The sequence below is a fragment of the Ranitomeya variabilis genome, chromosome 3, assembly GCF_051348905.1.
Source record: "Ranitomeya variabilis isolate aRanVar5 chromosome 3, aRanVar5.hap1, whole genome shotgun sequence".
NCBI classification, from domain to species: Eukaryota; Metazoa; Chordata; class Amphibia; order Anura; family Dendrobatidae; genus Ranitomeya; species Ranitomeya variabilis.
This window is the reverse complement of record NC_135234.1, coordinates 724,397,174-724,413,548: the sequence shown is the minus strand read 5'-3', so window position 1 is coordinate 724,413,548 and position 16,375 is coordinate 724,397,174. Positions and strand designations below refer to the sequence as shown.

General features: G+C 42.8%; 1 protein-coding gene across 3 annotated transcripts in view; it reads right to left on the bottom strand.

Annotated features, from left to right (window-relative positions):
* Positions 1-1,096: 1,096 nt before the first annotated feature.
* Positions 1,097-16,375, bottom strand: part of IFT88 (intraflagellar transport 88) — a 73,353-nt gene continuing 58,074 nt past the window's right edge. For all 3 annotated transcript variants that reach the window (XM_077298372.1, XM_077298371.1, XM_077298373.1), the window contains exons 22-26: positions 12,106-12,171; positions 11,666-11,772; positions 8,348-8,417; positions 3,503-3,613; positions 1,097-1,329 (exon numbers count right to left, since the gene is read on the bottom strand). In XM_077298372.1, coding sequence (XP_077154487.1) covers positions 1,208-1,329; positions 3,503-3,613; positions 8,348-8,417; positions 11,666-11,772; positions 12,106-12,171 — 476 coding nt within the window. In that variant the 3' untranslated portion in view covers positions 1,097-1,207. The remainder of the gene's footprint in view (positions 1,330-3,502; positions 3,614-8,347; positions 8,418-11,665; positions 11,773-12,105; positions 12,172-16,375) is intronic.

Genomic DNA, 16,375 nt, shown 5'->3' with positions numbered 1-16,375 from the left:
CACATTAGCCGGATTATGGGACTACTACTGTCCCATCATTGGCTAATGTGTCACTCACTGTCACTGTAGCACGCAGAGCCCGATGGGACTTGTAGTCCCATCAGACGATGCCTGCACACAGAGACACACACCCCAAAGACCACCCCCCCAGCAGACCCCAGCACATACCGGCGCCGGCCCGCACAGCGCCGGCCCGCAGAGCACCGGCCGCAGAGCATGCACAATCATCCCTGCCTAGCCCCGCCCCCAGCACAGGCCTGCAGCCACCAGCCCCGCCTACAGCCCAGTCACTCTTGATGAGTGACTGCTGACTGTGAGGCTGGCTCACGCCTGCTACTGATGTCACGTCAATTTCCAGAGTCGGCGGAAATAAGCGGCGGCTGCAGCCTGGGGGTCACGTGACCCGGACTCAGCCGCCGGAATAGCGCCGCTCACAGGCGAAAACGGCAATGGAAGGTAATTACACAATTCATCAGGGGCCCCGGGGGGATACATTGGGGGGTTAATTGAAAGTAGTGGACAACCCCTTTAAATGGATTTTAGGTTAGGGTTGGCCCACTCCAAACTGACATAATCATGACTTTATGGACTTTGTTTTAGGCACACAGCTGGAGAGACACAGATAAGAGACCATTGCCTTATGGAATAATCTTTGCACAAGGAACATTTAGTGCCGTAAGAGTGTGGATGCGACTACCAACATTCCCCATGACTGAAGAAAACCTCATGGCATCTAACTACTCTGATGGACTGGGGAGGTCACCATAAATACTAGTCCTACATTGCTGATTGGTGCTAGAAAAGCTGGAGTGCAGTTCTCGGTCATGTAACATACTATGTTAGCCTCCAGCTGGCACACACTTCCATAAATCATGACATCATACGTGAGCTTATGGAAACATGAGCAACTGCTAGAAAACGGCTGATTGCAAGTGGTTTACTGCCTCTTCTACGGAGGGAGTATGGAAAGTGTGACTATTTCCCACATGCACACATTTTATAAATCACTCTTCCACCCAAAGAATGACTCCACCATGGATTCTCCTCCCTCAATGACACCATTAATTCTTCCATGAAATCAGCACTGGTCCATAACTCCACAAATATGTTTTATTAACGTAGTATAAAAGTCTTGTTAATATGTTATATCACCATACAAAAAAAATGACTCAAGACATAAATAACACAATGAAAAACTGCAATAGTATTATTCAGGGAGAAGGTCGTCTCCTAATTCTTCATCTGCAAACTCTTCGTCTTCCACTCTCTTTTTGGCTGCAGTTTTCGGTCTTTCCATTTGAGGGCCGAGAGGATCTACATAGGAAACATCTGTATGACAAAACATGAAAGATCGCAGTCAATGGCGGAGCTGCAAAAGTGGTCCTGATGCCGGAGAGGGGCCGGACGTGAGGTCCAGATACAGATTTTGCCCTAAAGGTTACACCAAAGTCTACAAAAATACAGTAATAGAGGTACTAAACCCTCTTGTCACAGCTAATTTCCATTTGTGTGCTGTTTCTTTCCTCTCTTTCTTCCAAGGTCCTTTTCTTGAAGTCCCTATCCCTTTCAAAACCTGTTTCCACCCTTTTTATTTGTTCCTGTTCTTTCAACAGCCATAGCTTTTTTTATTTTTGAAACCTGTACGTGAGCTCAATATTTGAGGGCCAAGTTTTAGTTTTCCATGATATCATCCATTTTACCTTAAAATAAATGGAAAAAACAGGAATAAAATGTAAATGGACAGAAATGTCATCCTTCTCCTCGGCCCTTTCAATTCCACCATTGTTTTTTGGGTTTCCGCTTTATGGTGTTCAATGTGTCGTGAAACAATTTTGCTATTTTGTCCAGACCAGTTTAATGTGAAATTAGGTCCAATTTGCCATTTTCTTCCCTGTTTTTTTGTGTCGTTCCAATACACACAAAGGAAATAAACATATGTATAACAAAACATTTGTCATTGTAATAATGTTCTGTGAAAAATTTTCAGTTTCTGGAACAATTTCAATGGTGCCAACACTTTCAGCCATGACTGTATGACGGGATTCACATGATGGATGAGTCAGGTTGATATCATATCAGTTTTTTCCAACTCGGGGCTTCTCATGGATAACTGAATTTGATCTTCCCTATGGAATTATTTTATTTTTACATTTATTTGTGTCATGTAATTTTCCCTGTTTTTATGTATATAAGTTTTCACATTTTTACTATATACGTCCATTATGAATTCTTCTCACTTTTTTCTTATGTGGCAGAATGGTTCATCTTAGATGACGGTTTGCGACTTTAGCCTGGATATATTTATATGTGGATGTTTTGGTTTTTTTTTGGTTTTTTTTTATTATTATTATATTACTGCAGGTGTAGTGGGGCTTTACCTTTTGCCTTCTTCCTTTGGCTTCAGGTGGACCCTCGCATTACATGATTGTTTTCATTTTTTTATTTTGGTTCACTTTTTTGATAGATTATTACTATTTGGTATATATTTATTATATCTATTGATTTTTGTAGTGTGTTTATATATTAAATGCAAATGCGCATCGGGGGTGCCCGATTAGGTGTCCCCTGTATGTCTGCCTCATTATGTCTACTATGTATCTACTACCGATTGATTGCAACGGTTATTAAGAGAATTTCCATCCTGTGGTTCCCATTTTGGATTAGATGGTGCTTGTGAGCAGGGCCCACTGGGGCTACACATTTTTTTTTTTTAGGGGCTAGATAATATATTATCTTGTTGGATTGGTCTGACATTTATTATATGCTATCATGTATTAAGAGCTTGTTATTTGTGGCGAGATGTAGCTTTTAGTGGTACAATTTTGGAGTACATACCATAATTTTGGAGGTGTAGAGAAAGAAATGCTATTTTTTTGGTTGTTTTTTCCCCCCTGTTGATTGTATGTGTTGAATAATATGATATTTTGACAGATCAGATTTGAAGAACGTAGAGTAACCAAATATGCTTGTTTTCCATTTCTTCAATTTTTGAAATGGGAAAAGGAGTGATTTACACATTTAAAAGGTTCTTTTTTTTAACCTATAGTTTTATGCATTTTTTTAGCTTCTCCTTCACAGGGGACCATACTTTAGTATGGCAGTATATAGTGAAGTTAACGATCTCATATGAAGCCCAGACACAGGCTGAACTTCATAGGAGTACTAAGAGCTTCGACCACCTCCTTCAGAAGGCACCCAGCTGTTAATGCAATTATGGCAACTCACAACTGCGTTACTGGGGGGCTATTTGGTGGCCAATGGGCAACGCACCAGACGAAAATCTAACCACCTAAATGGACAGTGATGTTTAATCACTTGGATGCCAAACATCAGCGCTAGCTCGTTTTCTGCAAGTGCTGCAGATTCAGCTCCCAACCCCGCGCCATATACCCAACATGTCACATACCGTAAACAATAAGACCTGTAGGCACTCAGCGTTGAAAAGTTTTACATTTAGGTTCCGATCTGATAGAATGACTCTTTGTTGCTAGAAATTTCTTACCAATTTCCTGGTTATTGCTGGTCTCATAAGGATCATTAGTAGCTGGGAGTGACTTTAGTTTAGCGCTAAGACGTTCTCCTTTAGCGCTGGTGCTACTACTCTGTCCGCTGTCTGAAATAACAGAAGACAGAACAAGGATTTACACGAGTGGATTCAGACACAACTTTCAAACTTGGAGTTTATGATAAAAGGGAACTTGTCACCAGGTTTTCCCATTGTAAACAGGCAGCACCATGTAAATCAATGATTTCAGTTTCCTAAAATATCTCTAAGGTGTTGTCCACTACTAGAACAACCCCTTCTTAAACTAGATGTTCAACCTGTTGGCCTCCTGGAGCTGTTCCCGCAGTGTCGGCACTCGCGGTCCCAGGGCTGTGATGCGGTTGTTGTGTCATGTGATGCCCGGCGCCAAATCAGCGCTGGCATCACTGTCTCCATCTTCAGACAGGCTGCAGCTTATCCCGGACTTCCTCTTCATGTTCAGTTTGTCCGAATGTGGGGACTGACGCCAGCGCTGATCTGATGAGGGCATTATGTGTTATTCCACCGCATCACAGCCCCGGGGAGAGCGAGTGCCGATACCACGGAACGGCGCCGGCATGGGAGGCGAGTATAGGCTTTAATATTTTATTGAGGCTGAACATTTAGTTTAAGAAGGGGTTGTCCTAGTAGTAGACAACCCCTTTAAACTTGTCATGTGCTGAATGCTGACAGAAAGGAATGGACAGAAGACATTTGCAGCATAGGGCTGGGAAAACCTTTAAGGTTCCTTTAATACAACAGGAAAAGTGGCAATATTGGTTGTCATCTTTGAATTCTCATCTCCATGACTAAACTTTTTCTGTTTGCAGGTCCTGCCAATAGTGACAATAACTGTGGAGAAGATCAATGGCAGTACTTACTGTTACCAGGGATGGATGCATTACGATGAGTGGGTTGTGCTGCGAAAATGAATGGAGCATTAGCAAATAAAATAAGGTTTTTCATTAACCAACTCGTTTCAGTGCCTTTTTAAAAGTAAAAAAACAAACAAACAAATGTTCTAGATACATAGCCAGTGAGCTTTAAAAAGGTAACATTGGGTGCCCAAAGCAGAGGGAAATGCCCCTAAAGGGTAGGGGAAAAGGAATCCTAATCTTCCCCCAGATCTCAAACTTTATTCTGTTCAGGACTGTGTCTCATTATATCTTCCCACGACTTTTTCTCCATCACTTTATTGACTATGCCAAACCTGTTCCCCATTAGGGGCATTTACCACTGCATTTGGTGCCCATTTTAGCCTTTTTTTTAAAGCTTACTGGTGATGTATCTTGGACATTTGTTTGTCTTTTACCTTCAAAGAGAAGTCGGCCCAGCACTGAAATACGTTGGTAATATAAAAACCTTTCTTTGGTTGCCAAATCTCCTTCACCGTAGCACAGCCCTCTCATCGTGATACATCCACCACTTTTCACCCCCTCCTTACTCTACCGTATTGCCTTATTGTTTGCGCTTCTGTCCTTATTCAGATTTCCTTAAAAGTAGCACAAGACAGAGCAACACAAGCCCTAAACATATGCAAGTAGTCTCTTCAAAGAAAATAATAACAGTGTTCTTATAAAATCTTGGAGGTGACAATCCTAGAAGTCAATATTGACCCTTTTGAGGGACATGGCTTAGAACATAAAGCCAATCCAGAATCTTCTCTAAAAGCAAAGTATGTCTTCAGCAGAAAGGAGTTTTGGGGGCTGTAACCCCTCATCAGTGCAAAGTCGGAGGCTGGTTGTCTGGGTGAGTGGCCTTTGTCAAATGTCTTGGTGGGGGGTACCGTTTCTTCAAAACAGCTGTCTGCAAATGGAGGTCATTTCCTTTAATTTGGCTTTGTATCATCAGTCATGTGACAAGGCTCTTTTAAAGAGGTTGTCCACTACTTTAGCATTCAATGTCTGATCGGTTGGGGGTCAAACACTTGGCCAATTAGCTGTCCTAGGAGTTGGCTGCCGGAAATGCTCACTTGCAGAGCTGACAGTCTTCTACCAAGTGTCGCACCCCCACTGATCAGACATTGATGACCTATGCTAGGGATATGTCATCAATGCTAAAGTATTGGCTTTTAGGATCGTGACCACCAGTAATTGGCACTGGAGACCCTGCTCTCTTCCTCACTCCAATGAATACTTGCGTACTTTTTTCCCCCGGGAGCATTGCCTGGCCTATAGGTCTCCCTCTGCCTACTGGTGCTGTCCTCAAATAGAAATACTCTAAGCTCAAAACAGACACGATGGTGGAGGGCTTGCTTGCCCAACATTTGGTACATGTTGACAGAACCCCACAAACAATTTTAATGCAGCGGATAATGGAGCTGAGCCGTTTACCACTATCAAAAATCTCATGTGAACACTATTACCATCCATGTGGTTTCACTTATAGTTGCGGTCATACATCCTTAATCACAACTGTCATGGCGCTATTATTAGAGAACCACGGAAATGTAGTCTATAGCCTGAAAAGAAAATGGTTGCTCAATAAGAAACATCTGGATCAGTTTTGATGGTAGTGAACATGGTTAAGACAAGGTAGACGCCCTGTTCCTGTCACTTTTCATTATCGAACATTTAATGACATTATACTCCCAGACAATTCAGAACCAGATCAACAACATGGTATAAGGTGGTCTTCAGACGTGGAGGCGGGAGAGCACCTGTATACAGTCTGCTGCAAAGTAAAAACGTGTGGAGTTTACAACAACTGACAGGTTTCACCATAATTAAAGTGGTGCAATTACATATATTCTAGTGCATTTTTTCTCCGAGCATACCTTAGTTATATCCTTACAGGGATTCCCACCAGACAGCCTTGAAAGCCTTACTCAGGCCCAGGACTGTCCCTTAAAGAGGACTTGTCACTTGCTCAAATAAATTGACTTAAATCCTTTGTCCGAATTGGGGGAGCTCAGGGATTTTTACAATCTTTTCTGTTTTGTGGTGTGTTACTCTTTGGCACAGATATTCAAATTCACAAGAAAATGTATTTTCTTCAGAGTCTTCCTTGGAGGCGTGCGCTTTCACCCCTCTTACCCAGACTCTGCCAATCATAGCTCAGCAGCTGATGTAGCAGGCTAAGTGTGATTGGCAGTGTCTGGGAGGGAGGAGTGAAAGGGTACACCCCTAGAAATACTCTGAAAAACCGCCCAGTTGGTCTTCAAGACGAGATTTCACATACTGCGCTCCAAAAGCAACAAATGTGAATATACCTGCAATGGAGAGACACAACAAAAAAATAAAAAAGAGCGCCAGAAAAAGAGGAGCTCAGAGATGTTAACACGTATTTAACACAATTTTTTAAGCAAGCAACAGGTCCTTTTTAATATTAATGGGGTAGGTGGCCCATCATGTTGCTGAATGGTGGCAGCTGTCAATCACAATTATTTGGGCACAGTATTCAAAATGTATGGCACTGGGAGTAGCAGTGGAGGCCATCTGTGTCACAGGGCGGATAGAGGGTTAATAAAGTAACTTCGAGGAATATTTTACACAATGTGAATATTATATTATTGTTCTGTAATTACACGTATTGTGTGCAATACAGCTATAACAGTACTGGACCGCATACACAAGAAATGCAATGTTGTGACACAGCACATAGTCTGATGAAGCTTGCTACATACGAAACTGAAGGTCTAATCAGAAGCAGTGAGCAGTGTAGCTGTAAATCCAGCACAGAGGTGACATAAAACACTAGAAAAAAGTAGGAAAATCTCTATTTCTCTCTGTATCGCTCAGTCTGCTTCTCCCTCCCCTCTTCATAGATTTCAATAGACAGCTGTAATCTGACACATCAGTGAGTTGGTAGTCTGTCTTGTTTTGAGAAAGACGGATTTTAGTGTCAATGAAAAGTTCAGGAGGAGGGGGGAGGAGGAGAAGTGTCTCATAAGTGAAGAAAGACATTGTCTTTCATTGTCATAATGGGGTGATGTAGAATGTGTGCATTTTTAGTTTTTTTTTTTTGTTTTTTTTTTTATTTCCTGTGCATTTTTTTTCTACTAGTTAAAAAAAGCATAAAAAACTCCCAGAACTCGGAGGAGGTTAGCTGCTTTCATGTGCTGGTTCCTGAGTTACGTCAGCAATTTCCTAAGAATATTCTCGGCCTCCCATACCATGTTTATTTGGATTTACCTTTCTTACTTGGAAGCGGAATAATTTCTACACACATGTTTTTGTAGATTGTGGCTGTTTTGTATACACCCCACTTGCCGACTAAAAAGCAATGACAGCTCAGATGAATGGTCCAAGTTGTTTCCATTAGGATTTTATTATCCGTGAAAATTCTGTGGTTGTGGAAATGTAAATCCGAGCAGACCTATAACCCCACATGAAGCGGAGCAGCTGTTGCATATCTTTCTGCATTTAGAAATCAGAACTACAACCCCCTGCATTGTGACAACATATTAGTCACCCGCTGCACTGCCGAGCGCCAGTGCGTCCCATATATCCACCCCAGAATTCATCCTCTCCAGAGCCTGCACTTACATCTACACCCAAATGTAACAAGTACATGGTACGTGGACACGAGGTGCAGATGCAGAGGTGTTTCCAGATTAAAAAGAGGCGGCAGATTACAAAAGAAGGGGAAAATCGGACTCAAACAAGTCTAAAATGTCCCAATGGAAAAAACCTCTTCAATAAAAAAATGAGCGACATTATAATTTTCATACAATCAAAAACAATTTTTATTTTTATTAGGAAAAATATGATTACAGGCCCAAAGCACAGCTATGGCCTTCTTATCACGGCACGTATGACTGCAGCATCCTCCTAACAAAGGGTTACGGCAGAAAACAATAAAAATATAAAAGTCAGGACTTACCACTGCTGGCACTGCCCTCTCTTCCTTCCCGCCGGCTGCGGGCACTGCCATCTCTGCCAGATTTTACACGCTGCAAAAGAAAAGGATGGCGAAAAAACTGATTGCATGCATAAATCGAGTAAAGATATTCATTTATTTGTTGGTCGTATATCTGAAAACATTCTCGTCTCCCCCTGATCCCTGACCCCCTGGTGGATACAATGATGTGTGACTGGTCCCAGTGGCACATAATGGGATCTGCCTGGCTGTGGGGAAGGAATGACCCGTGGCGCTGCTTCCCATGAAACATAACAGAATCTGCAATCTCTTCAACCAATGGCCGCAAATAAAGAGTTAGCGAAACGGACATGTTGGCAAGATCTATGCAGGCTGGAAGAGAACGAAAACACTTGCGCAAACATTAATTTAAAGAAGATTTTTAGAAATAAGATGGGAATTTGCAGAGGAAATAGCTTTTACGTGGAATGTTGGCTTCAATTCCCTGAATATAGACCACTCTGTAAATAATTTATTACGCCAAACCAAATGTTTGCCTCTACAGAGGACTAATATATATCTGGATTCAGAATTTAAAAATACCTTTACTTTATTTTGTAGACATAACAATTTAATAAAACAAAAAAACAAACAAAAAAAAAAAAACAACCAAACAAGTGTGCTTTTTTTTATCTTTTAGATTGCTTTTTTTTTTTTTTTATTTCCCATGGATTATTATTTTTTAATTTTTTTTTTTTTTAACTATAATATTCTGGCATACTTGCATTACTATCCAGTACATCAGCTGGTGTATTATAAAGGTATATCCGGGACTTTAAAAGGAAAAAAAACAATTGTGCTAAGCAGTAACAGATGGGTAGTTGCTGCCATTCTCCACCAGTACAGATCAGTCACAGACTGGCGCTGACGTCATGGCATCACGTAAACAGAGCGGCAGGTTCCTTTCCTAGTGACAGGGCGGGACTACTGGTGTCATGCTGATTGACAGTTGGCCTAATTGGGAGAAGGTGGCTGTCAATCAGCATGACGCCAGTAGTCCCACCCGTCAACAGGAAGAGAAACCACTGCTCGGTTGGCAGGAGCGGCCAATGACCGGCGCCGGGTACAACAGGCAGGTAACTACATGTTAGCAACTACATGCCCATTTAGTGCTTAGGCACATTTATTTCATTTTTTTTTTAAATGCCAGATAATAAGCTGTAAGGACTCATGTAAAAATGCCCTTACAACAGGGAATATGGTCAGACAGACCTAGGGGTGTCTAGACATATCAATGGGGCCAGTCACACATCCGCTGCATCCATCATAAGACAGATCGGCAGAGGGTGGTAGATCACAGGGAGATTAGCGGATTGTTTTCAGAAATAACATTTTGAAAAGAATAAAAACAGGGCCTTATTGTGCATTTACACTTAAAGATTATCGAGGAGAAATGCTCCTAGAAACTCTCGGCTCATAATCATCTTGCAGTATATAGAGGCTGCCAAAAATTATCTTTCTTGGCAGCGCATTGTCCTGTGTAAATAAGATTTGTGCTGCCGAGAACACCTGCAGTTTATGTGCACTGAACGATCTATTACAGATGATTCCTTACGCATCATTTAGCGCAGTTTGTCCGTGTAAACAGGAGCTTAAACGACAGCAAATCGGTAAATATTCACCCGCTGGCGCTTGTTTAGTCTCTCACATTGAGCGCCTAGATCAAGGTTTGCTGCATTCGAAAGATGAAAAGAGCCAAGACCAAAGGCTTCTTCATCAAGGACCTTGTAGCTCTCCTGACATGTCAGATCTAGTAAATTCTTGTACTTTCCTCAATGGAAAAGCATCTTCCATCGGGCAGAAAATCCTCTGTAATTTCTCCTGGAAATGTATAAAACCCGATACCTGGAGATTACCTTTCCATCTGTCAATAAGCCGTGTACAGACATTGTGATAGAATGGGGCCGTTGGTGGATGATCAGCTCCTTCTTTCTCATTCTATGGGCAGGTTTTTTTGTAAATTATATGATGTACTGTACACATCCTCTGTGCGCACATCAGAATATGTCTTTACTGAAGCTTGCAAGTTTCCCATCTCTGGAACAAGCACGCCTCAAAGCTTCATCACTGGCATAGAAAGCTATGATGCAGTTGTCCATGTAATGTCGGACGGCCAGAGGACTTTTCTTGGACCCATACATTAAGGCCTATAAGAGACATTGCTTACAAACTTACCGGACCCATACATTAAGGCCTATAAGAGACATTGCTTACAAACTTACCGGAAAAATGCAGCTTTGTAGCAGACTTGAGTTTTATGTTGGACCTAAAATGTTGTTTCTTCTTTTTTATCTACGTTAGATCTCATTTGGGATCAATTTATCAATTTTCCTGCTGTTGGAACAGTTTATAGCGCACAAGCCTGGGTGACGTATCGCGGTCTCTCGTAATCAATTCCTTACGCTTGCAAAATGTGTTTGTCTTCTCTACTTTAGCAGACTAAACAAGCTGAGTAACTCGCCTTTATCATTCTTATTAATATTATGAACAGGAGCTAAAAGGGCACTAAACCTAGAATCAAGAGTCACAGACTAAAGCAAATATTGGACTCGACTTCCTCAAAGCCCCAGTCTTGTAAAAAGAGACGCAATTGTTTAACAATATTTTTATAGGTTTAGGACATAAAAGAAAACCAGTCTGTCACAATACAAGAATTGTATGGCAACAATGAATGACACGATTTTATAACAAGGTATAATGAGAATGACAATGTGATCAGAGGCTGCTGTGACAATAGAAAGCCCATGACAAGTACGAGAATACACGTACTCCAATATTGCTAGAGACATTAAAAACGGAAACACCATCCAACCACGGCAAGGTGCACCTAGACGTTAAAAATGGAAACACCATCCAACAACGTCAAGGTGCACTTAAATATGGCTGGTACCCATCGCTAATGTCCTACCTCTCCATGTGCCAAACCAGCCGCATCTGAAAGGGGAGGAAAAATGAAACCAGGCGTAGCTCACAACTAAAACATTTTATAGGAAATATGGGTGGGTAAGGGGGCCAATAAAGGAGAAGAAGAAATTGACAGGCCCAGCATGTGTCTGCTTTCCCAATTACCTTCTTTTATAGTCACAGGAACACCAAATCAGTGCACTGAGCAGTTTTTCAAACTCTTAAAAGCTTTAAAAGAGAAGGACATAGTCAGCCTGCTAACTCTTTATTCTCCTCCCGTCCCTGACCACCACTGGTGTAACCTCTGGATTATCTATAAATGTCTCTGGTCAGAATCATTGTTTTGCCATAAAGTCCCTAGAGAGAAGGAAGGATTACCTGCTCCTTTAATTCCTTCATTTTCTCAGCCTTCTTTAGCTTCGTTGTATACTCTTGAACTTCCTTCAACCCAATGTCTGTGCAAAGCCGCACCAGGAAGCGCAGGCCTGTGGATCATTAATGAGAAAGTAGAACACCTTTTGGAGAGCAGAATTGAAATTGACAGAAAAATCTTCAATGTAAAATATGTACCGGTATATTAAATTTGCCCTGAATTTAAAGGGGTAAGCTGGTTTGTTACACCTGTCTGCCTTTTAATCATCCACATGTCCGTATCAATTAACTATATACTTCAAGTAAGGCTCCTGCACCATGGATGATGTTTTTGTTTGCTTCAAAATATTGGGAAAACTAATATTAACTACCGTAATTCAATAAGTATATTTTTATTATATTGAGATGTTCTAATAATGGTAAAAGTTAAAAAAAAAGTTCCTTACATTCAACATTGTCGGGGAACTTCTGATGAATTTCCTTATATTTATCCAGCGCTTTCTGATAGTTGCCTGAAAAAAATAAAAACAATATATGAGATAATTACAGCATTTCACGTTCCATATAAAACATGCAGAGTTGTAAACTATCTGCATAGAGTTAAAAAAAAAAAAAAAAGTACCGTATATACTCGAGCATAAGCCGAGAATTTCAGCCCATTTTTTTAGGCTGAAATTGCCCCTCTCGGCTTATACTCGAGTCATACCCAGGGGTCGGCAGGGGAGGGGGAGCGACAGCTGTCTAACCATACTCACCTGCTCCTGGCGCGGTCCCTGCACGTCCCTGGTTCTCCGGCGCCGGCAGCTTTTTCCTGTATAGAGCGGTCACATGGTACCACTAATTACAGTAATGAATATGGACCCAACATCTTTGTGCCGACTGCTCTCGCCGACTTGCCGCCCCGCCGGCCATCTCCACTACGAGACAGGCTGGCTGCACTCCTTTCTGCGAGTCGGCAGTTTGTGTGTAGTGCCATTTCACTCCCGTTGAATTCCTTCTTCTTTTGTTAACAGCGTACAGATACAGTTTGGAGGAACGTGTTTCCTTTGTGAAAACTTATTGGAAAACTGAGTTCTTAAAGAAGTGCTAAAGTGAGATTCTAAAGAGTGCTGGAAGTTGAAATCTCCTGTTCAAACTGTGTATTGAAGCCTTCTGTGATGACAGAGTAATCTCCACCATAATCTCGCTGAGGTGCCACAGGCGTATTGATTCCTTTATATGTATGAGTTCTTGCAGTAATGTCGAGTCATTTCGCAGTGATGTGGCTGAGAACTGACAGAGGCACCAAGCCTTCAGGTGTAGGCGGACAGTAAAAGTGCAAAAATAGTAGTTACTCACCGATAACGGTGTTTCTCTGAGCCCATGACGGCACCACGGAGAGAGAGGGGATCCGCCCATCAAGGACAGGAAACCTACAGATAAAAAGGCGGTACCTCTCTCCCGCATCAGTTTGTTAACAGAGCATGAAGGGAACATCAGGTTAATGATTACAAATGTTTCAACATTACTAAACCTTAATAGAGATACCGCGTGCTTAATGATTATATACATAACTAAACATTATAAGAATGTGCACACCCACGCGTGAGGGAGGGAATGTACGGGTGACGTCATGGGCTCAGAGAAACACCGTTATCGGTGAGTAACTACTATTTTCTCTGTCCCCCATGACGGCACCACGGAGAGAATTGCAGAGCCTGTACATTAGGGAGGGACTACCACTTCCAGAACCCTTCTACCAAAGGTAAGGTCTGAAGAAGAATTTAAGTCCAACCGATAGTGCCTAAAGAAAGTTGAGGGTGAAGACCAAGTAGCCGCTCTACATATCTGGTCTATTGTTGCTCCGGCTCTCTCTGCCCAGGAAGCCGCTATCGCCCTGGTTGAATGAGCTTTAACTTCCCCTGGAGCTGGCATCCCGCTTGAGGAATACGCGAGGTTGATGGCATCTCTGATCCATCTTGCCAACGTACCCTTGGAGGCCTTTTTGCCTTTCCGAGGGCCCTGAAAACACACAAAGAGAGAAACTTCCTCTCTACACTCCCTAGTAGCCTCCAAGTAATGGATGAGACACCTTCTAACATCCAATGTGTGTAGTGATTTTTCCCCCTCGTTTTTAGGGTTAGGACAAAAGGAGGGAAGAGAGATCTCTTGGGACCTATGGAACCGGGAGGCCACTTTTGGTAAGTATGCCGGATCAGTTTTTAACACCACCCTGTCCTCCAATATTAGAGTGAAGGGTGGCCCGGCTGACAAGGCTTGTATGTCGCTAATTCTTCGGGCTGAAGTGAGGGCTACCAAAAGGGAGGTCTTAAGGGATAGAATCTTTAAGGGAAGTTCTTTTAAGGGCTCAAAGGGTGCTTTGGTAAGGGCCGTGAGAACTAGATTTAAGTCCCACTGTGGGGCTCTACGTGAGGGTAGAGGCCTAGATCTTTCTGCCGCCTTAACGAATCTGGAAACCCAACGATTCCTTGCTAGATTGTAATTAAACAGTGCCCCAAGTGCGGCAATATGCACCTTCAGTGTATTAGTGGCTAGGCCTTTTTCCAGCCCATTTTGCAGAAATTCTAACACCAATTTGAGAGGGATTCCTTCGGAGACTTTAGCCCCTGAGGAAAAGAGGAATTTCTTCCAGATTTTACCATACTGCTTAGTAGTTGTTAATTTTCTACTTTTTAAGAGGGTTGAAACTAGACCTTGAGAAAAACCTTTCTCTATCAGTAACCCCCTCTCAAATTTCAAGCTGTCATGTGTAACCTCGCTACCTGCGGGTGTGATACTGGACCCTGGAATAGGAGGTTGGGCAGGTCTGGGAGTATCCACGGGTCTGTTATGGACATCCTTCTGACCCAGGAAAACCAAGTTCTCTTCGGCCAGAAAGGGGCAATCAATATCACCCGGGCGCTGTCTTCCCTTATTTTCCTCAGAACCGCTGGTATCAGTGTGATAGGGGGAAATGCATAGGCCAGTTTGTGCTTCCAAGGAATCATGAAAGCGTCCAGCGCCCCCGGGTTCCCTGCTGGGTTTATGGAGCAAAATGTGGTCACCTTTCGATTTAGGTTGTTTGCGAAGAGATCTATTGTCGGAACCCCCCACATCTCCGTTATTTGATTGAATATGGACTGGTTCAGTTCCCATTCCCCCTGTTTTAGGCAGACCCGACTCAGGTAGTCTGCCTTGACATTGTCCACCCCTTTTATATGAAGTGCCGTCAAGGATACTAAATTTTCCTCGGCCATCTGTAAGATTGAATGTGTGACTTCCATCAGTGGTTGAGAGTGTGTTCCCCCCTGATGGTTTATGTATGCCACTACCACTCTGTTGTCTGAAAACAGTCTTACATGATGTGAGTGAAGGGGTTTTTGGAACTCTGTAAGAGCGAATTTTACTGCCAGTAATTCCCTCATGTTGGAGGATGCTTCCTTTACGTCGTCTGACCATGTCCCCTGAACCACTAGATCGAGTAGGTGAGCCCCCCAGCCGAAGGGACTTGCGTCTGTGGTTACCACCTTTGACACTGGGATCACCCATGGTAGACCGCGGCCCAAATTGCTGTCTTTTGTCCACCAATCTAGCGAGAGAATTGTGTTTGATGAGAAGGTGAACTGACTTTCTAAATTTCCTTTCAGGGAAATTTCTTCCGCTAGTATCTGCCATTGCAGTTCCCTTGTGTGTGACTGGGCCCATTGGACGGCAGAAATACAGGCTGTCATGGACCCAAGGAGAGACATTGCTTCTCGAAGTGATATAGAGGGGAGATCTCTTGCCCTGGACACCAACCCCACCATCTTTTGGATCTTTTCTTGGGGTAGGCGACATTCCTGGGAGATGGAATCCAACGTGATTCCCAGGTACTCCTGAATCTGACTCGGTATTAGTCTGGACTTCTTCAGATTTAGGAGCCACCCCAAGCTTTCCAAAGAGTCCATAACTAACTCTAGCTGGTTTTTGCAATGTTGGGGAGAGTTCCCTATTATCAGGAAGTCGTCCAGATATGGGACGATTAGGGTGTTTTGTTTCCTGAGGTCTGCCATGACTTCCGCTATCAATTTGGTGAATACCCGTGGGGCTATTGCGAGACCGAACGGGAGGGTTGTAAACTGATAATGCTTTACCATCCCTTCTATTTCGATTGCCACCCTGAGGAATTTTTGGAAGTCTTTGTGAATGGGACGTGGTAGTATGCGTCCTTTAAGTCGAGTACTACCATGAAACAATACGGAAACAACATTTTGACTGCTGTCTTTATTGTTTCCATTTTGAAAGGTTCTACAATCAGGTGTTTGTTTACATTTTTTAAATTGATAATTGTCCTGAAAGACCCGTCTGGCTTTTTCCTGAGAAAAATCGGAGAGTAGAACCCTCTCCCCTTTTCTTGGAGGGGGACCTCCCGAAGAACCCCTTTGTTTAATAACGTTGTGACTTCCTGTTCCAGAGCTATCCGCTCCTGCGGAGAAGCTCTCTGAGATGTCACCAGGAAGGACGGCTGAGGGAACGTAAGAAATTTGAATTTTAGTCCCGATTGTATCAAATCCAGAATCCAGGCGCTGCTGGTTATCTTTTCCCAGGCTGAGAGGAAGAGGGACAATCTTCCTCCCACCTGGGGCAAAAGTTCATTGTGAGGGTTTTTTGGGATCGGTGGGGCTTTTGTTGAAAATAAACCCTTTATTCTTATTCTTTTTGTCTTCCCATCTGTCCTGTGGCCTGGGGGGCTTCCTA